At 46.4% G+C, this 21,112-nt stretch overlaps 1 protein-coding gene across 10 annotated transcripts in view; it reads left to right on the forward strand.

Annotated features, from left to right (window-relative positions):
- The window catches only part of ZYG11B (zyg-11 family member B, cell cycle regulator), a 39,205-nt gene that overhangs the window by 17,576 nt on the left and 517 nt on the right, over positions 1-21,112 (forward strand). For all 10 annotated transcript variants that reach the window (XM_030206651.1, XM_030206653.1, XM_030206654.1 and 7 more), the window contains 9 exons: positions 8,635-8,811; positions 9,310-9,374; positions 15,326-15,425; positions 15,525-15,575; positions 16,894-17,055; positions 17,144-17,191; positions 18,100-18,297; positions 19,296-19,348; positions 19,730-19,827. In XM_030206651.1, the coding sequence (XP_030062511.1) occupies positions 8,635-8,811; positions 9,310-9,374; positions 15,326-15,425; positions 15,525-15,575; positions 16,894-17,055; positions 17,144-17,191; positions 18,100-18,297; positions 19,296-19,348; positions 19,730-19,827 (952 nt within the window). The remainder of the gene's footprint in view (positions 1-8,634; positions 8,812-9,309; positions 9,375-15,325; positions 15,426-15,524; positions 15,576-16,893; positions 17,056-17,143; positions 17,192-18,099; positions 18,298-19,295; positions 19,349-19,729; positions 19,828-21,112) is intronic.

A 21,112-nucleotide genomic window follows, 5' to 3' on the forward strand; every position in this document is an offset into this window, starting at 1 on the left:
TCCGGAAACGGACTCAAGTTGCGAGGCAAGTTCTGCGGGACCGTCTTTTTGGAACTTGTGCCGGCCCCTCGACGTCGACCTCGACGGCATCGGTATCGACGCCCGGTCCTTCGGTACCGGTATCGATGCCCGAGACATCGGCACCGATGGCATCGACCCCAGGAGAACAGGTCCCGTCGGCCCGCCGGTCCGCCGGCGAGGGTGGAGGTGAGCGGCCGCGTGGGCAGTCGGCCCCGGTCACTCCCTCAGCCCGTGGTCCACGGGACTGAACCCTGTCTGACCCGGCTCCTCGAGACCGAGGGGGATCGTCCTCCTCCTCCTCCATACCTCCCGGCGCCGGTGACGCGCATCGAAAGAAGGACAAGAAGCGTCGTCACCGGTCACCCTCGGTGCATCCGGACATCGGAGAGGAGGCGACGCCGAAGCGTCATCGCCGAGAGGAGAGGTCCCCGTCGGTTGTGGAGGTACCGACGCGTCAGGGTTCCGGCACCTCGGTGCCGTCTCCTGGCCCCCATCAGCTTCTGACACCGACACCCCTGCCGGCCCCACCGCCTTTCCCGGCAGCGGGCCTGGACGAGTGCCTCAGAGCCATCCTTCCGGGGATCCTGGAAGGGCTGATGCGCCAGGCTGTGCCGGCGCCGGGGGTGCTTGCGCCCTCGGCGCCGATGTCTGTGGCGCCGGCGAGCTCTAGCCCGGCGCCGGGGCCGTCGACACCGCCGCCGCTTGCGGCGCCGGTCTCGACCGCCACGCAGGTGGAGTCCCCGTCGATGGAGGGAGCTCCGTCCCCGCCGACGCGGGAGTCCACCGCTCGACGACACCGAGACCTCGGTGCCTCGACGTCGAGCCGGGCCCGGTTCAGGACTCAGCTACATGAGCTCATGTCCGATACCGAGGATGAGGCCTCGTGGGGGGAAGAGGAGGACCCTAGATATTTCTCCTCAGAGGAGTCTACGGGCCTTCCCTCGGACCCCACGCCTTCACCGGAGAGGAAGCTCTCACCTCCTGAGAGTCTCTCCTTTGCCTCCTTTGTGCGGGATATGTCTATTAGCATTCCCTTTCCCGTGGTCTCTGTGGAAGAGCCGAGGGCCGAGATGCTCGAGGTCCTCGACTATCCATCACCACCTAGAGAGTCCTCCACGGTGCCGCTGCACTATGTCCTCAAGGAGACACTGCTTCGGAACTGGGTGCGACCGTTAACTAACCCCACCATTCCCAAGAAAGCAGAGTCCCAGTACAGGATCCACTCGGACCCAGAGTTAATGCGGCCCCAATTGCCCCATGACTCGGCGGTCGTGGATTCTGCTCTCAAGAGGGCACGGAGTTCGAGGGATACCGCCTCGGCGCCCCCGGGGCGGGAGTCTCGCACTCTGGATTCGTTTGGGAGGAAGGCCTACCAATCCTCCATGCTCGTGACCCGCATCCAGTCATACCTGCTCTATATGAGCATCCACATGCGGACTAATGTGCAACAACTGGCGGACCTGGTCGATAAGCTCCCGCCGGAGCAGTCCAGGCCTTATCAGGAGGTGGTCAGGCAGCTGAAGGCGTGCAGAAAGTTCCTGTCCAGGGGTATCTATGACACCTGTGACGTGGCATCTCGTGCTGCGGCCCAAGGTATAGTGATGCGCAGGCTCTCATGGCTGCGTGCCTCTGACCTGGACAACCGCACCCAGCAGAGACTGGCCGACGTCCCTTGCCGGGGGGATAACATTTTTGGTGAGAAGGTCGAGCAGATGGTGGACCAACTGCATCAGCAGGAAACCGCTCTCGACAAGCTCTCCCACCGGGCGCCTTCAGCATCCACCTCAGCAGGTGGACGTTTTTCCCGGGCCCGGCAGGCTGCACCCTATTCTTTTGCAAAGCGTAGGTACAACCAGCCGGCCCGAAGGCCTCGTCAGGCACAGGGACAGCCCCAGCGCGCTCGTTCCCGTCAACAGCGTGCGCCTAAGCAGCCCCCTGCGCCTCCACAGCAAAAGCCAGGGACGGGCTTTTGACTGGATCCACGGGAACATAGCCGCCCTCAAAGTGTCCGTACCGGACGATCTGCCGGTCGGGGGGAGGTTAAAATTTTTTCACCAAAGGTGGCCTCTCATAACCTCCGACCAGTGGGTTCTCCAAATAGTGCGGTGCGGATACGCCCTGAATTCGGCCTCCCTGCCTCCAAATTGTCCTCCGGGAGCTCAATCCTTCAGCTCTCATCACAAGCAGGTACTTGCAGAGGAACTCTCCGCCCTTCTCAGCGCCAATGCGGTCGAGCCCGTACCACCCGGGCAGGAAGGGCAGGGATTCTATTCCAGGTACTTCCTTGTGGAAAAGAAAACAGGGGGGATGCGTCCCATCCTAGACCTGAGAGGCCTGAACAAATTCCTGGTCAAAGAAAAGTTCAGGATGCTTTCCTTGGGCACCCTTCTGCCAATGATTCAGAAAAACGATTGGCTATGTTCCCTGGATTTAAAGGACGCATACACTCACATCCCGATACTGCCAGCTCACAGACAGTATCTCAGATTCCGCCTGGGCGCACGGCACTTTCAGTACTGTGTGCTGCCCTTTGGGCTCGCCTCCGCCCCACGAGTGTTTACAAAGTGCCTCGTGGTGGTGGCGGCGTACCTACGCAGGCTGGGAGTGCACGTGTTCCCATATCTCGACGATTGGCTGGTCAAGAACACCTCGGAGGCAGGAGCCCTCCGGTCCATGCAGTGCACTATTCAACTCCTGGAGCTGCTGGGGTTTGTGATAAATTACCCAAAGTCCCATCTCCAGCCAACCCAGTCTCTGGAATTCATAGGAGCTCTGCTGAATACCCAGACGGCTCAGGCCTTCCTTCCCGAAGCGAGGGCCAACAACCTCCTGTCCCTCGCTTCGCAGACCAGAGCGTCTCAGCAGGTCACAGCTCGGCAGATGTTGAGACTTCTGGGTCATATGGCCTCCACAGTTCATGTGACTTCCATGGCTCGTCTTCACATGAGATCTGCTCAATGGACCCTAGCTTCCCAGTGGTTCCAAGCCACCGGGAATCTAGAAGATGTCATCCGCCTCTCCACCAGTTGCCGCACTTCACTGCTCTGGTGGACCATCCGGACCAATTTGACCCTGGGACGTCCATTCCAAATTCCGCAGCCCACGAAGGTGCTGACGACGGATGCATCTCGCCTGGGTTGGGGAGCTCATGTCGATGGGCTTCACACCCAGGGTCTGTGGTCCCTCCAGGAAAAGGATCTGCAGATCAACCTCCTGGAGCTCCGAGCGATCTGGAACGCGCTGAAGGCTTTCAGAGATCGGCTGTCCTGCCAAATTATCCAAATTCGGACAGACAATCAGGTTGCAATGTATTACGTCAACAAGCAGGGGGGCACCGGATCTCGCCCCCTGTGTCAGGAAGCCGTCGGGCTGTGGCGCTGGGCGTGCCAGTTTGGCATGCTCCTCCAAGCCACATACCTGGCAGGCGTAAACAACAGTCTGGCCGACAGACTGAGCAGAGTCATGCAACCGCACGAGTGGTCGCTCCATTCTAGAGTGGTACACAAGATCTTCCGAGAGTGGGGCACCCCCTCGGTGGACCTTTTCGCCTCTCAGACCAACCACAAGCTGCCTCTGTTCTGTTCCAGACTTCAGACACACGGCAGGCTAGCGTCGGACGCCTTTCTCCTCCATTGGGGGACCGGCCTCCTGTATGCTTATCCTCCCATACCTTTGGTGGGGAAGACCTTACTGAAGCTCAAGCACGACCGCGGCACCATGATTCTGATAGCGCCCTTTTGGCCCCGTCAGATCTGGTTCCCTCTTCTTCTGGAGTTGTCCTCAGAAGAACCGTGGAGATTGGAGTGTTTTCCGACTCTCGTTTCGCAGAACGACGGAGCATTACTGCACCCCAACCTTCAGTCTCTGGCTCTCACGGCCTGGATGTTGAGGGCGTAGACTTCGCTGCGTTGGGTCTGTCGGAGGGTGTCTCCCGGGTCCTGCTTGCCTCCAGGAAGGATTCCACTAAAAAGAGTTACTTTTTCAAGTGGAGGAGGTTTGTCGTTTGGTGTGAGAGCAAGGCCCTAGAACCTCGTTCTTGCCCTGCACAGAACCTGCTTGAATACCTTCTGCACTTATCAGAGTCTGGCCTCAAGACCAACTCAGTAAGGAATCACCTTAGTGCGATTAGTGCTTACCATTATCGTGTGGAAGGTAAAGCCATCTCTGGAGAGCCTTTAGTCGTTCGATTCATGAGAGGCTTGCTTTTGTCAAAGCCCCCTTTCAAGCCTCCTACAGTGTCATGGGATCTCAACGTCGTCCTCACCCAGCTGATGAAACCTCCTTTTGAGCCACTGAATACCTGCCATCTGAAGTACTTGACCTGGAAGGTCATTTTCTTGGTGGCAGTTACTTCAGCTCGTAGGGTCAGTGAGCTTCAAGCCCTAGTAGCTCATGCTCCATATACCAAATTTCATCACAACAGAGTAGTGCTCCGCACCCACCCAAAGTTCCTGCCGAAGGTGGTGTCGGAGTTCCATCTTAACCAGTCAATTGTCTTGCCAACATTCTTCCCCAGGCCGCATACCCGCCCTGCTGAACGTCAGTTGCACACATTGGACTGCAAGAGAGCATTGGCCTTCTACTTGGAGCGGACACAGCCCCACAGACAGTCCGCCCAATTGTTTGTTTCTTTCGACCCTAACAGGCTAGGGGTCGCTGTCGGGAAACGCACCATCTCCAATTGGCTAGCAGATTGCATTTCCTTCACTTACGCCCAGGCTGGGCTGACTCTTGAGGGTCATGTCACGGCTCATAGTGTTAGAGCCATGGCAGCGTCAGTGGCCCACTTGAAGTCAGCCACTATTGAAGAGATTTGCAAGGCTGCGACGTGGTCATCTGTCCACACATTCACATCACATTACTGCCTCCAGCAGGATACCCGACGCGACAGTCGGTTCGGGCAGTCGGTGCTGCAGAATCTGTTTGGGGTGTAAATCCAACTCCACCCTCCAGGACCCGAATTTATTCTGGTCAGGCTGCACTCTCAGTTAGTTGTTCTTCGTAGGTCAATTTCTGTTGTACCCTCGCCGTTGCGAGGTTCAATTGACCTGGGTTCTTGTTTTGAGTGAGCCTGAAAGCTAGGGATACCCCAGTCGTGAGAACAAGCAGCCTGCTTGTCCTCGGAGAAAGTGAATGATACATACCTGTAGCAGGTGTTCTCCGAGGACAGCAGGCTGATTGTTCTCACCTACCCTCCCTCCTCCCCTTTGGAGTTGTGTTTCATATTTTATTGCTTGTCATTCAACTGGCGGGAGCGGTCGCGCACAGGCGGGAGGACGGCCGCGCATGCGCGGTGGGCGTGCCCTGCGTGCCGACCGTCCCGCGAAGCCTTTTCCGGTTGGTGGGGGCTGCCGCGGACGTCACCCAGTCGTGAGAACAATCAGCCTGCTGTCCTCGGAGAACACCTGCTACAGGTATGTATCATTCACTATACTGTCTAAGCCTTCCACCAATGAGCTGCTATGTTTTACATTTCTGAAAAACTAGTAAGAAAGCCTGTCCAAATTGTTGGGATAGAATTATGTTGCTCTTATTTGAGCCCCCCCAAAAATAAATTCAGTATCGGGCATCAACTCTTCCATTTTAACCAAGTTTTCATATACAGCTACACCTCAAGATGCTAAAAGGATGCAACTCTTGTGCCAGAATAATCCCTAAAAAGCTGTTGCATTTCTTAGTTTAGGGCAATGGTTTCCAAAGTTGTCCTAGGGGCTCCTCAGCCAGTCAGGTTTTCAGGATATCCACAATGAATATTCATGAGAAACATTTGCGTTCACTACCTTCACTGCTTGCAAATCTCTCATGAATATTCATTATGAATATCTTGAAACCCTGACTGGTTGAGAAGTCCCCAGGACAGGCTTGGGAATTACTGGTTTGGAGTACATACCAATGGAACCAGTAGGCCTGTGAGTGTCTTGCTGTCTTTGCTGGTCTGCACTTTGGATTGTTGCCAGGGTTCTAATGCTATGGTCTGATTATTTGGGTCTGTGATGATCATCCTGTGGCCTTCTCAAGGTGCCCATGACCCATAGCCCTGCTGTGGAAGCTGAGTCTGTAAAAGCAAGTTCATTGTTCGTGTAAATGTTTCAGGGCTTCCCATGTATATGAATGAGTGCCAAGTGTTAGGACTGCTGGTTGTCCTTTTCTGTCTTGGAGAAATAAACACACCTTAAGAGCTTTCCTACACTTAAATAGTGGACCACCATTAGTGGTTTGCAATGTTTTCAAAACTGTCATTACATTTTGGGCAATTGTATAAGAGATTCTCTGAGGATGAGCATGTGGGTGACGGTATCCATGTTACCTGCTGCAGAACGTTTTCACAGCATATACAACTTTATGAGCACGCACCAGTGTCCGCACTTCATATGTGCGAGTGCCTTCCTGCCCACCGTGAGAGCGCGGGACCAGAAGTCTCTCTCCATCCACCGTGAGGAGAGAGCGCGCTGTTCACGGCTTCTCGCAGCGTCTCTTGTGTTTCTACTTTTCGATCGAGTTTTTTGTGCCTTCCTTAGAGTAGTTTTTCTTTTTCAAGAGGCTTTTCTATCCCTCCCCTTACAGTTTTAAAGGTTTTTTTCACCAAGTTTAGTTTGCTTATTTTTTCCATGCTCCAGAGGCCTACTTAAGTACATAAGTAATGCCACACTGGGAAAAGACCAAGGGTCCATCGAGCCCAGCATCCTGTTCACGACAGCGGCCAATCCAGGCCAAGGGCACCTGGCGAGCTTCCCAAACGTACAAACATTCTATACAATCAAGCCATTGTGACATCACTAATGAGGTTGGCTCTTATTGGTGGAATGAGCCACTATGACATCACAATAGGTTAAATCACTGCTCTATGTAATAAAAGTGAGCCAAGTAGAGGACATAAGTACATAAGTAATGCCACACTGGGAAAAGACCAAGGGTCCATCAAGCCCAGCATCCTGTCCACGACAGCGGCCAATCCAGGCCAAGGGCCCCTGGCAAGCGTCCCAAACGTACAAACATTCTATACATGTTATTCCTGGAACTGTGGATTTTTTCCAAGTCCATTTAGTAGCAGTTTATGGACTTGTCCTTTAGGAAACCGGCTAACCCCTTTTTAAACTCTGCCAAGCTAACCACCTTCACCACATTCTCCGGCAACGAATTCCAGAGTTTAATTACGCATTGGGTGAAGAAAAAGTTTTTCCGATTTGTTTTAAATTTACTACACTGTAGTTTCATCCCATGCCCCCTAGTCCTAGTATTTTTGGAAAGCGTGAACAGATGCTTCACATACTTAGGCATGAGCTCCATTGGAATTTTTCCCCTTCTTCTTTTTCTTGGTGATTTGCCCCTTTTGGATATCTCCATCGAGTCATTTGACTTTGGTCACAGCAGTTTTGCCTTCCATGTCATCGAAGGTTCCCAGTGGCTTCAAGCGCTGTGCTCAATGCAATTTGACCATCTCTGGCAGACACCCTTTCTTGGTGTCTCCAGTGTTTGGGGCCAGAACATTCCCCTGCCAGCTGTCTTCTTTGCCTGCATATGCAGAAAAGAACCTACCTGTCCAGAGAGAGAACATTTTTGGAGCCCGGTCCAAATCATCAACATTGGCATCGGTGCAGGCACAGCATCAGGTGCATCGGTCCCCATGGCTGCTAGACCCATGTCTGACACTGGGAGTGGGTATGCATTAAGCAGTGACTGCAAGTAAACATTGGCCTTTTACTTGGAGCGGACTAGGCCCTATAGACAGTCCACCCAACTTTTTGTTTATTATGATTCCAACAGGATGGGGGTTGCCATCGGGAAACGTACAATCTCCAGTTGTCTCGCAGATTGCATTTCTTTCACTTACACCGAAGCTGGGCTGACTTTTGAGGGTCATAATGTCAGATTATTGGCTGCATTGGTAGCTCACTTAAGAGCAGCTTTTATAAAAAAAATTTGCAAGGTTGCAACGTGGTCTTCGATCCACACATTCACATCTCACTATTGCCCTGAGTAGAATACCTGTTACAATGGTTGGTTTGGAGAGACAAGTTCTGCAGAATTTGTTTGGGGTCTAGAATCCAACTCCACCCTCCTAGGCCCGTTTTGTTCTGTTCCAGGCTGCATCCTCACACAGTATGTATATAGTTCCAGGTTAATTAATTTTTTTGACCTCACAATTGCACGTTCCAGTTGTCCTACTGTTATTTTCGATGAGCCTGGGAGCTAAGGATTCCCACATGTTTGACGTGGCCTGCTTGTGCTCGGAGAAAGTGAAGATACTTACCGGTAGCAAGTATTTTCCGAGGACAGCAGGCCAGTCAATTTCACATACCCTCCCACCTCCCCTTGGAGTTGTTTTTGTATAGCTGATACACTTACATCTGGTTCCGCGCTCTCACAGTGGGCAGTCACGCGTGCACAGTGGGGAAGCTGGTGTGTGCTCTTAAAGTTGTATTCGTCGTGAAAGCGTTCCACACCGGGTCACATGAATGATGTCACCTATATGTGAGAATGACTGAGAATACCTGCCACAGGTAAGTATCTTCGCTTTCTTAAAACATAGACTGCCTTTCTCCTACCCCAAGCGCAACCTTTAGATTTAAATCAGACTGTTACTGTAATGTGATCCTGCCAATTGTGTTTCAGCTTGTGGTTCTTGGAATGAGAAATCACCCTTCCAACTTACCAGTCCAGTTAGCAGCAAGTGCATGTGTCTTCAATTTGACAAAGCAGGACCTGGCAGCTGGCATGCCAGTCCGACTCTTGGCTGATGTCACCCATTTACTTCTGCAAGCAATGGAACACTTTCCAAACCACCAGCAGGTAATGGGCAACCCATGCAACCAATTTCTTCCTTTCAGCTTTTCCTGCCATTCTCTAACCTCACCACTAATACAATAAAGTGGCAAAAAATACCTGTTAGAAGATGCATTTTGCGTATACTGAAAGGGAGGTTGAGACATCTTATTGGATTCAGTAACACAAATAGACAATTGGATGGCTGGCTGAACCCTGCATCTACCACACAGCCCCAAACACTGATAATCTTTTAATACAGGATGGTAGTCTGGAAGGATTTGAGAGAGCAAGAAAGCAGTGAACTAAGACACCAAGCAAGAATCACATTTAACCTTTCTAAAAAGTCTAGAGAGAAATTTATTTTTTTTTTTCTTAGGCACAGGTCCAGAGATGTGACCTTCAGTGTCTGTCAGTGCAGCTGACAAGACTGTCAGTACATGACATCGCTTTTCTCTGGAAGGACAACTTTATTAAAAATCCTTCAAATACAAACATTAAAACCTGCCTCTTCTCTTTTGACAGCTGCAGAAGAACTGCCTTCTGTCACTGTGCAGTGATCGGATCCTGCAGGATGTTCCATTCAATAGGCAAGTTATGGCAGAATAAAGGTAGTATTTCAGCTGTGCAGTACAATTTCTTATACATTTTCTTAGCGCCCCCCCCCCCCCCCCCCCCCCCCCCCCCCCCCCACGGAGTTTTGAGTGGATTTGTGGTGTTGTTGGCAGTCTTAGCAGAACGGCCTGGGGTTGAATTTGCACAGAGATTTTGTTGCTTTTGGCACTAACTAGGCAAGATAGCGTAGGGAAGCTTGTGCTGCTGCTGACTTTGATTTCCAGTGCTGCAAATCCAGCAGCTTACCTGAGCACTAAATTCTTTTCAATGGTTTGCTTAGCTTGTGAGCCCTCCTAGGACAGAGAAATAGCCAGTGTACCTGAATGTAACTGACATTGAACTACTACTGAAAAAGGTGTGACCAGAATCTTAATAATAAATAAAATATATCTCAAAACTTAAATATCAAAAAATGATATTTTTTGTTAAAGTGTTAAGGCATCAGAGATTCCTGCAGTTAAAAAAAAAAAAGGTGAAAGGGCGTTCCCAGGGATAAAGCCTTGAGCATTGTCCTGACCTGAAAACCTTTCTCAATCATCTGCCCCATTAATTGTTAACACAAATAGTGCTTCAAATGTGCATCCGCAAACTTGAAAAGATAAAGAAAGTTATTAAATGGCAGGCAAGTACTTTTCTGAAGCAACACTGCAAACAGAGAGTCAAAATTCAGACCACCCTGGACATTCTCAAGGCTTTTTCCTTGGGAAAGTCCTCTGACTTTTTTTTTATATATATCAAATAACTTCATTAGCCAATAGTACCATCGTAAGAACACAAAAGAAAAACCTCGTAGAGAAAAAACTATACATATTAAAGCAATTTTTTTATAATTTAAAATAACAATCTCAAACATTTAACGATATTTAAAAACAGAGAAGTATATCAAAACGAAGCTGTGATTATAAAATGTAAAGAGAAAAGGAGCAAAGTAGAAGGGAGATGTATGGTTAATAATCTAATGGAAATTAGGAGAGATATCATCATAGAGCAACTGATATAGGTCAGTCATATGAGCAAATGAAATAAATAGCAAATCCTGGAGTTAAATAAATATAATTCTAGAGAATATAGGTAAACCTATAGTTAAAAAGAGGAGTGTAGTAGAGGGTTCCATATTTGATAGTATCTTCATGGTTTGTTTCATGAGCCAGTTTAAGCTTTTCCATATCGGCTACATGCCATACTTTCTCTAACTACATGTAACATAGTAACATAGTAGATGACTGCAGAAAAAGACCTGCACGGTCCATCCAGTCTGCCCAACAAGATAAACTCATATGTACTACTTTTTGTGTATACGTTACCTTGATTTGTACCTTGCCTCTTCAGGGCACAGACTGTATAAGTCTGCCCAGCACTATCCCTGCCTCGCCTCCCACCACCAGCTCTGGTACAGACTGTATAAGTCTGCCCAGCACTATCCCCGCCTCCCAACTACCAGCCCCGCCTCCCACCACCAGCTCTGGTACAGACCGTATAAGTCTGCCCAGCATTATTCCCGCCTCCCAACCACCAGCCCTAGCACAGACCGTATAAGTCTGTCCAGCACTATCCCCGCCTCCCACCACCAGCTCTGGTACAGACCGTATAAGTCTGCCCAGCACTATCCCTGCCTCCCAACCACCGGCTCCGCCACCCAATCTCGGCTAAGCTGCTGAGGATCCATTCCTTCTGAACAGGATTCCTTTATGTTTATCCCATGCCTGTTTGAATTCCGTTACCATTTTCATTTCCACCACCTGCCGCGGGAGGGCATTTACCTCCTGCAGGAGGTAAAGAGAATTGGCACCATCCATGAGCCACACATAATAAGATCTAAGTGAGTTACGTTCTCAATGGGAACCATGGGTGTTCCAAACAATATTAAAGATGGATAGGAGGAAATATCCTATTGTGGATTAAAAACTGGTTGAAGGATAGGAAACAGAGAGTGGGGTTAAATGGGCAGTATTCACATTGGAGAAGGGTAGTTAGTGGGGTTCCTCAGGGGTCTGTGCTAGGACCGCTGCTTTTTAATATATTTATAAATGATTTAGAGATGGGAGTAACTAGCGAGGTAATTAAATTTGCTGATGACACAAAGTTATTCAAAGTCGTTAACTCGCGACAGGATTGTGAAAAATTACAAGAGGACCTTACGAGACTGGGCGGCTAAATGGCAGATGACGTTTAATGTGAGCAAGTGCAAGGTGATGCATGTGGGAAAAAAGAACCCGAATTATAGCTACGTCATGCAAGGTTCCACGTTAGGAGTTACGGACCAAGAAAGGGATCTGGGTGTCGTCGTCGATAACACGCTGAAACCTTCTGCTCAGTGTGCTGCTGCGGCTAGGAAAGCGAATAGAATGTTGGGTATTATTAGGAAAGGTATGGAAAACAGGTGTGAGGATGTTATAATGCCGTTGTATCGCTCCATGGTGCGACCGCACCTTGAGTATTGTGTTCAATTCTGGTCGTCGCATCTCAAGAAAGATATAGTAGAATTGGAAAAGGTGCAGCGAAGGGCGACTAAAATGATAGCGGGGATGGGACGACTTCCCTATGAAGAAAGACTAAGGAGGCTAGGGCTATTCAGCTTGGAGAAGAGACGGCTGAGGGGAGACATGATAGAGGTATATAAAATGAGTGGAGTGGAACAGGTGGATGTGAAGCGTCTGTTCACGCTTTCCAAAAATACTAGGACTAGGGGGCATGCGATTAAACTACAGTGTAGTAAATTTAAAACAAATCGGAGAAAATTTTTCTTCACCCAACGTGTAATTAAACTCTGGAATTCATTGCCGGAAAATGTGGTGAAGGTGGTTAGCTTAGCAGAGTTTAAAAAGGGGTTGGACGGTTTCCTAAAGGACAAGTCCATAAACCGCTACTAAATGGACTTGGAAAAATCCAAAATCCCAGGAATAACATGTATAGAATGTTTGTACGTTTGGGAAGCTTGCCAGGTGCCCTTGGCCTGGATTGGCCGCTGTCGTGGACAAGATGCTGGGCTCGATGGACCTTTGGTCTTTTCCCAGTATGGCATTACTTATGTACTTATGATCTAATTGGATTCGTTGACCTACAATTTTGCTAATATGATTTAGAACCAGAGACCAAACATAAAGGGGCAGTACCCAAAGATTTACAGCCTCTCCAACAAAGAGTGGGCATTTGGGGGTCCCATTTATTAATACGTTGAGGGGTGACCTTTTTTAAGGAATCTCTGATGCCCTAACACTTTTAAATTTTAGGATTTAAACATTTTGTATTAATTGAAAAAGTATCATAAAGGCATTTGTCTTATTTTTTGATATTTAAGTTTTGAGATAAGATACCCATGCCTGTTTGTTTTCATAGCAAACAAAAACAAACCTTTTTCCCATTGTTTGAAATGCTGTATGATTTGGGATGGGAAAATAATGAGTCTGTATGCTTTTGACATGCTTAGACATCTGCCATTGTGCATTGTGTTGTACAATATAATTCACATGGGATCACTCTCCTTCCTTGTTGCAAAGGATTTACAACTTAACCTCTCTCTATGCCCAAGTTTAAGTGATTTTCTGAAGGTTGCATGGTAACAGGTGGATAGGGAATCAGTGGCTTAAACCACAGCATTCATCACTTTTGGGCAGCCCCGTTCTAATCTCTGTTTGGCTCATGCCTTTCTGTGAGTAAAGCACGCACTCAGGGCCCTGTTTACTAAGGTTTGCTCAGTTGATTCGTCCCTACCTTTGCTGCAGTCTTACAGGCTGAAATGCCTGGAGTTGAGCTGTATTCATTGAGGCATATTTCTTCAGATGTTATAGTAGCATTTTCTGTGATTATAGCTTTTTTGAGCAGACCTTTTGGTTGCAGTAAGTTCTTTTGGAGAGGAAGAATTGGCTGTTTGTAGTTTTCCTTTCATCACAAAAGAAAGACCTACAATTTGTTGTAGATAAAAGCTAGTGTATGGCATTCCAGGCTTTGTCTGCATGATCTTAAAATGCTTACACTCTGCAAACGTTATTTGAGGGGCAGGATGGGATCAAGGACTTTCTTTTTGTTTCAAAACTCTGCCATCGAACTTCAGTCTCCAAATGCTGGATTATTACCTACTGAGTGAATCACTGATTGTTTTAAAAGACAATGACCAGAGGATACAAGTGTGTTGTATTTATCCATTAAAAATGTGACTGTTAAGTCATTATTATAGAAGCTTTTTAAGATGCTGTTCTTGAACTTATGCAAGCTGCCATCTTAGCAAGAGAGCCGTTACTTGCATCATCTTCAAAAGTACATAAGTAGTGCCATAAGGGGACAGACCAAAAGTCTATCAGGCCCAGCATCCTGTTTCCAACAGTGGCCAATCCAGGTCACAAATACCCAGGGCTTTTTTTGAGGGGGTACTTGGGGGTACTGAGTACCGGCACCTTTTCCACTGTCTGCTAAAATTGACCCATAGTTCTCATATTTTAATGAAAGAGCTCAGGTTCTACATAGAAATTCTGCCTTGTCATAGATTCTGTCTGGTTGCAGGGGGCCTGGCTATTGTGGGGTGGGTCCCTCAATGATCACTCCATCCCTGAAGGGTGGCCTGGCATTTGAGTACCGGCACCTTTTTTGCTAGACAAAATGCACTGCAAATACCTGGCAAGATCCCAAAAAAGTACTGGATCTGATTGGGTCCATATAAGTTTGCTGTCAGACTTCACACTGCACAAACTGATTGATCGCCTGCTGTATAAGGTCACATGTGACAGTGTTCTGAACTTGGCTGCTCCTTGGGTTGGAAGAGAATTATGCTGATGTTCCTTGCCACCGTGTAGGCCCTGAGGCCCCATTAAGATTTTCTTCATTTCTGTCCTCTGATGTTCCATTACCACCTCCATTTTGAGAATCTGTGTTATATGAACTGCTCACAGAGGGGGTGGGGGGTTCAAATTAGTCAAATTGTAATCATTGTTGAGTTGCTTATCCTTGGGGGCCACAAAAGGTTTGATTGTTGGGAAGCCCACAATAAATATTCATGAAATGTGTGGGTTCCCAGTATTTTGTAAGAGTATGGCTTCAGTCCCTTGAAGACCAGTTTGTCATCTTGCGTTCAAATTTGAGAACCAGTATCCTCAATTTAAATTTATTCTACTACTACTTAACATTTCTAGAGCGCTACTAGGGTTACGCAGCGCTGTACAAAATAAACAAAAAAGGACGGTCCCTGCTCAAAGGAGCTTACAATCTAAAGAACGAAATGTCAAGTTGGGGCAGTCTAGATTTCTTGGGTAGAGGTGTAGAGGTTAGGTGCCGAAGGCGACCTTGAAGAGGTGGGCTTTAAGCAGAGATTTGAAGATGGGCAGGGAGGGGCCTGGCGTATGGGCTCAGGGAGTTTGTTCCACGCGTGGGGTGAGGGGAGGCAGAAAGGGCGGAGCCTGGAGTTGGCGGTGGTGGAGAAGGGTACTGAAAGGAGGGATTTGTCTTGAGAGCGGAGGTTACGGGTAGGAACGTATGGGGAGATGAGGGTTGAGAGGTAGGGAGGGGCTGCAGATCGAGTACATTTGTAGGTTAGTAGCAGAAGCTTGACTTGAATGCGGTAACTGATCGTAAGCCAATGAAGTGACTTGAGGAGAGGGGTGATATGAGTGTATCGGTTCAGGCGGAAGATAAGACGTGCAGCAGAGTTCTGAACGGACTGAAGGGGGGATAGGTGGCTAAGTGGGAGACCAGTGAGGAGTAGGTTGCAGTAGTTAAGGCGAGAGGTAACGAGAGAGTGGATGAGAGTTTGGGTGGTGTTCAATTTATTTATTCAATTGCCTGACCCCAGTGACAGTGGTTAATAACAGGGCTACAGTTTTTTTCTTAAATAATAAAATAGTAGTCTTTTTTTTTTTTTTTTTTTGTTCGTTTCTGTTGTTGTTCTCATGTTCTTATATTTAGAGAACTGCTCATTTTAAAATGCTACCACTTTTAGGTTTGAAGCTGCCAAACTTGTCATGCAGTGGCTATGCAACCATGAAGACCAAAACATGCAAAGGATGGCTGTGGCAATAATCTCCATTCTGGCTGCCAAGGTACATCCTTCACAAGTCCAGGATAGCTGCATCCATCTAGCGTTTCAAGGGTATTAGATTTTTCAGCTCTCTATATACCAATGTTGTCTTTATTTACAGCTTTCCACTGAGCAGACTGCCCAACTTGGTGCCGAGCTCTTCATTGTCAGGGTGAGTGGAACATCGGTTGTACCCAGTGTACCAAGCATTTCTGCTTTGTGTTTGTGTTACAGCTGCAGGGCTTCAAGTGTCTGCTGTGTAAAGGTTTTAGACCGAGAGCAGAGAGGCAGCACCTTTGATTTATGGTTCAACAATTTTTTATTGGTGACACGTCAAATTATACAATTCCAACTCTCCAGAAGTACAGTAATGCTATATCAAACACAGGAAAAACAAATGTGTAACAATAGCAGCAGTCTTCAATATTTTATCATTGTTATCCCCCCCCCCCCCCCCCCATTTTGATTCAGCTTTTTATTTAGGGGTGTCACACCAGTCCAAATAGTCAATGTCTAAACAGCAATTACTTACTATTTCTAAATTACTATCAATAAACTCAAGCCTACCAATAGTATGTTTTAGCAAGAATTATCAACCCTCCTTTAACCGACAAGCACCTTTGATTTAAAGAGTTGTGTCCTGTATGCATATGCAGCTTGCTCCAGTTAGTTAAACAGGAGTGCTGTTAAATCTCATACTTAGGAAGGGTTTAAGTCGGCCCAGAGCGCATGACTTTTATGCACAGTGGGGTTAATTTTATACAAGAGTGCCTAGGTTTAGTGAGCAAGAACTACTTCTACTGCTATAAATCATTTCTATAGCGCTACCAGTCGTACGCAGCGTTTCACAATTTAACATGTAGAAAAGACAGTCCCTGCTCAAGAAGGCACCTATGTTGGTGGTATTTGTAGAATGGAGGAGTAGTCTTGTGGGTAGAGCACCAGGCTTGACATCTACTGGTGCCTTGTTCAAATCCCACCGCTGTTCCTTGTGATCTTGGGCAAGGCGCTTTACCTTCCATTGCTTCAGGTGCAAACAGATCATGAGCCCTCCAGGGACAGGAAAATAACTAGTGTACCTGAATGTAACTTACCTTGAGCTGCTACTGAAAAAGGTGTGGGCAAAATCCAAATAATCGGCACCTGTGTGACAAATCTAGATTAAAGGCACAGACATTCAAGTGTAAATGTTAGCATGTGTGTTTTGTAGAATATATGCATAACTCCACCCCTGCACACACCTACTGTAAAAGTGTGCACCAGCTTGCACTGTGCTTTTAGGCATGACCTAATTTTATAATGGTTTATACAAATACTCTCAATAAGTCTTCAAACAGAAAGGCACACACAGGAAATATAATATCTCTTTTATTGTCTTACAAGAGAGATTTTCTAGGGAGCAAACATACTGAAAATAATTCATTTTAAAGATATGGTCAGTTCATAATCATGAAATAATTATAAAGCCATCTGCTGATTTTATTTTACAGCAACTTCTGCAAATAGTCAAACAGAAAACCAACCAGAACTTAGTGGACACAACTTTAAAGTTTACCCTGAGTGCCCTGTGGAACCTCACAGATGAATCCCCCACCACCTGCAGACACTTCATCGAAAACCAAGGTCTGGAGCTCTTTATGAAGGTTCTAGAGGTAAGGGACTGACTTCCAGGGGGCCTGTAAACACTCGGATTTTATTCTTGTACCTTCACTTTTACAGCCATTGTATTTCTCGTTTCAGTCTTTTCCATCCGAGTCCTCCATCCAGCAGAAAGTTCTCGGCCTTTTGGTAAGATATGCAAAGTTCGTGTCATAAAACTTAAGAATCATTCATAAAGAGATATGTCTGTTTAAATAGATATCTACTATAATTAAATTTCCCCTTCTTAGAAGCACAAATTTGTAAGTTTTGTGACCCTGCATAGAATCCTATATAATAATTCTCACCTCCAACATTCTAATGTGCCTGGTACCGTGGCTCCCTCGGAGGTGGTCTGCTAGGCAGTTTAGAATGCACTGTGTGCAGAACATCAGACGCACGCACACAAACAGATTGCAACTTGATCAGATCATTCGTCCACGCCGCGCGGCCGAGAAGAGGACTTCGGCTGGCGGGGGTTGGGGTCCCCTGCCAGCACAGGTACGCGATGGCAGCGGGGGAGGGTTGGTGGCGGGAAGGGGGGCTCGAGAGAGTCGCAGCAGAGGGGTCCAGGGGTTAGGAAATCGGAGGGAAAGGGGGGTCTGGAAATTGGAGGGAGGGATTATTCTGACGTCGCGTTACCATGGGCGGGAGCGATTATGAAGCCTACAAACACTACAGAGCTTCAGGGCTTCACTGCCACGGAGTCAGCTTCAGAACGTTGGAGGTGCGAATTATTATATTAGATAATTCATGACAGAAGTTTTCTTTTCTCCTGAATCTTTTCTTTCCATAAACATTAGACATAGATAAACTGTATACCCTTTATATATGAACACCAAAAAGCTAACCTTCCTGTGATTATTCCAGCAGTCCCATCACTAATTATATTTGGGGGAAATTTCTTTGTGAGATGTATTGAGACATTACGGTGCTCATTTTCAAAGCGCATAGATTTACAAAGTTATTTAACTTGATATGTCTGTGTGCTTTGAAAATGAGCCTCCTCGTGTTTCTCAAACATTTTGGTGCTATTTATTTGCTTTCTTTCATTGCAGAACAATATAGCAGAAGTCCGAGAACTCCATTCTGAACTAATGTTGAAGAACTTCATAGACCACATCAATAAATTACTGCACAGTGTTGAGGTGGAAGTCAGTTATTTTGCGGCTGGGATTATTGCTCACTTAATATCCCGTGGGGAGGAGACCTGGACGCTGAGCAGTAGTCTCAGGAATACTCTTGTGGAGCAACTGGTAGAGTAATGCATTAAACCCTGCTGTGTGGGGATTTTGGGGGGGGAGGGAATATAGAACAGCCATTTCCATCCCCTCCCTACTTAACTGCCTAATTATAATGGGCTCTCCAGTGCCATCAGCTTGATGGAAAAGGCCCCTCCGTTACTTAAACTATGAGCATCAAAGAAATGCACCTGAGACATAAGAGCTTGAACCCCATTGCACAGAAGGCCCAAGACACCTGCTGCTCTATGGTTTATGTTGACTATGTTCTGTGAATGACTACATCAACAGTCCCAGCACATATGTAAATGTAACAAAACACATGATATATGGTATAATTGAAGTTTCATCTCACTGTCAAAACATTTTTAAACCAGCGGAGGTGCCATATTTCACATGACAGAATAATTAAGATAAGTGTAAACGTTTTCTAAAAACAAAAGTTTTCTATAAACTATAGCCTGTCAAAAGGAAATATCAGGCCGATGAAGAGGTTGAAGTTTATATTTGTCGTCACATAAAGCCTGTAAGGGTGGTGGACGACGAACATCACTGAGGCATTCTACAAAAGTATATGAATACTATAAGAAGATAATGATTGCTGAAGATTTCTTTGATAAACATTGATGTTTAAAGTTGGTGAAGAAATACAGTATATATAATGTTGACTGGACATTGGCAATTGTGAGAGATCTATCTAGACCAGTCTAATTGTTATTCGAAGCGGCCATTTATTGAGTGTGATATTTCACATGAGCCATAAACTTTTAACCACTCATGGCTCACCACAGTTCATCATAGGTCAAGTTCTTTTTTTTTTTTTTAATTTTGCATAAAATTTCCACAGAAAAACCATTAGTTCAATCGTCCTTATGTTTATAAGAGTCGCTTAGCTTAGACATCCAGGGACCAGCTATGAATGCACATTGACGACTTGAATCAAATCTTAATCATGAAATATTACACTGAGCAATCCTTTTGATTAAGATATATATGCTCTGCTTTTTTCACAGCACTCTGCCATTTTGAAGTGGCCAACACCAGAGTGTGAGATGGTTGCTTACAGGTATTTACCTTCTACAAGTTAAAATTTAGTTTCTTAAAGCTGTAAACAATGTTCTAGATCACGTACAACGTCCTGAGCAGAGCTCTCATGTAGATGTGTGGTTTTCGAGTCCATTGTAAAGCGACTCCATAGATCATTATGCAAAGTTGCAGTTAACCCTGTACTTGCTCCCTTACAGAATAACAGCCTTCACATCCTCAAGCATTTGGTCCCAGCATTGTCCCTTAAATCCAGGGACTGTGCTGGCATAACATCCCTGTCGTCTCACCGTTGCATCTTTTCTTTCTGAGATTTGCTCTTATGCTATACATGAAATGCAAGGAAAAAAAAACAACAGGTCTTGGGAAAATGTGGCTAAGTATTCGTGTTGGTCCTTTCTAGGTCCTTCAATCCATTCTTTCCATTACTTGGCTGCTTCAGCACCCCTGGAGTCCAGTTGTGGGCTGTGTGGGCCATGCAACATGTTTGCAGCAAAAATCGTATGTACTACCAAACTTGAAAATTACCTTTTATTTTGTATATTGGCCTTATTTTGACTCTGATACCTTGAACCTGATTTGGGATAAGCCCTTTCAAAACTTGGACGGATTGTTTTAAATCTGGCATAGCGCTATACATATATGTACAGTAAAATGTATGTGTATAAAATCAGATTTAGTAAAAGGGTGTATTCATTATATTTTATGTTTAGTCTATCAAATGAGCTCTTAACTTTGAATACTGTTCTGATGTGGCTCCGGTGTACAATGAGAATCTGACTAGCGGCACCCCATAGCCATACTACATAATATATGAGAAAAAAATGTTCTCTGCACACCAAAATTGGGGGAGGGGACCTATGTAATTATGAAGGAGAAAGCTATTCCTGAGTATAGATTGCTCTAGGAATAAATGTATTAGTATAAGAACACAAAAACAGCTCTAGACACAGGTAGATAAATATTTGTAAGCTTTAGCTTAGGTTATAGATCAGCTGTTGGGAGCCACAAACTTAATGCAAAGGTTGTATTATAAAGGATAAATTGATAATGGAGTTGTGGGAATTTAGTGCTGTCGCTTCTCATATGGCTGGGGTACTATTTAGTAATAAGGGAGTCAGTGCATGTGGGGAAAAGGAAAGCAGTGCCCAAGACAGAATAGGATCTACTGTAAATGGGACGGTAGATGGACACGAGCAGACCAAATGGACCTTATGATCTGTGTCTGATGCCAGTAGGGCTAAAGTGGAGTTTCCTTCCATTGTGTCCGAGTGGCGAATGGAGAGTTGACCTGCCACCATTGTAACCAAGATCTCTGTGGTGCAGTCGGGTTCCGTATCTCCTGTCTGGTTGGATTTGGGCATGATAGAGATGATATAAGCCACATTGAACCAAACTCTGTTTGGATAATGTGGGATAAAAGAACCGGAAACATTAAATGAAATGTAGTCCTGTCCTAGACCAGAGTGGAGGGTGTAATTGCTGCTGTTGAGACAAACTCTGCTGAGTCCTTACCGACATCGGAGAAATGGCTTCGGTCAGAACCTTCCTAGCCTACTCTTCCATTATAAAGTGTCTTCTGTCTTCCAGCGCAGAGGGGGTGATGGAGATGAGGAAGTGATATACATATATAGCAGAAGCCTGAAGAATTCATTTTGCTTAAAATGATCATACATCTACTTTCTTCATAGTAAATGTAACATAGTAAATGACGGCAGATAAAGACCTGTGCGGTCCATCCAGTCTGCAGTTTGCCAAGCTCTTGTTTATAAAGACTTGTTTCTTT

This window comes from Microcaecilia unicolor, chromosome 6 (assembly GCF_901765095.1).
Source record: "Microcaecilia unicolor chromosome 6, aMicUni1.1, whole genome shotgun sequence".
NCBI classification, from domain to species: Eukaryota; Metazoa; Chordata; class Amphibia; order Gymnophiona; family Siphonopidae; genus Microcaecilia; species Microcaecilia unicolor.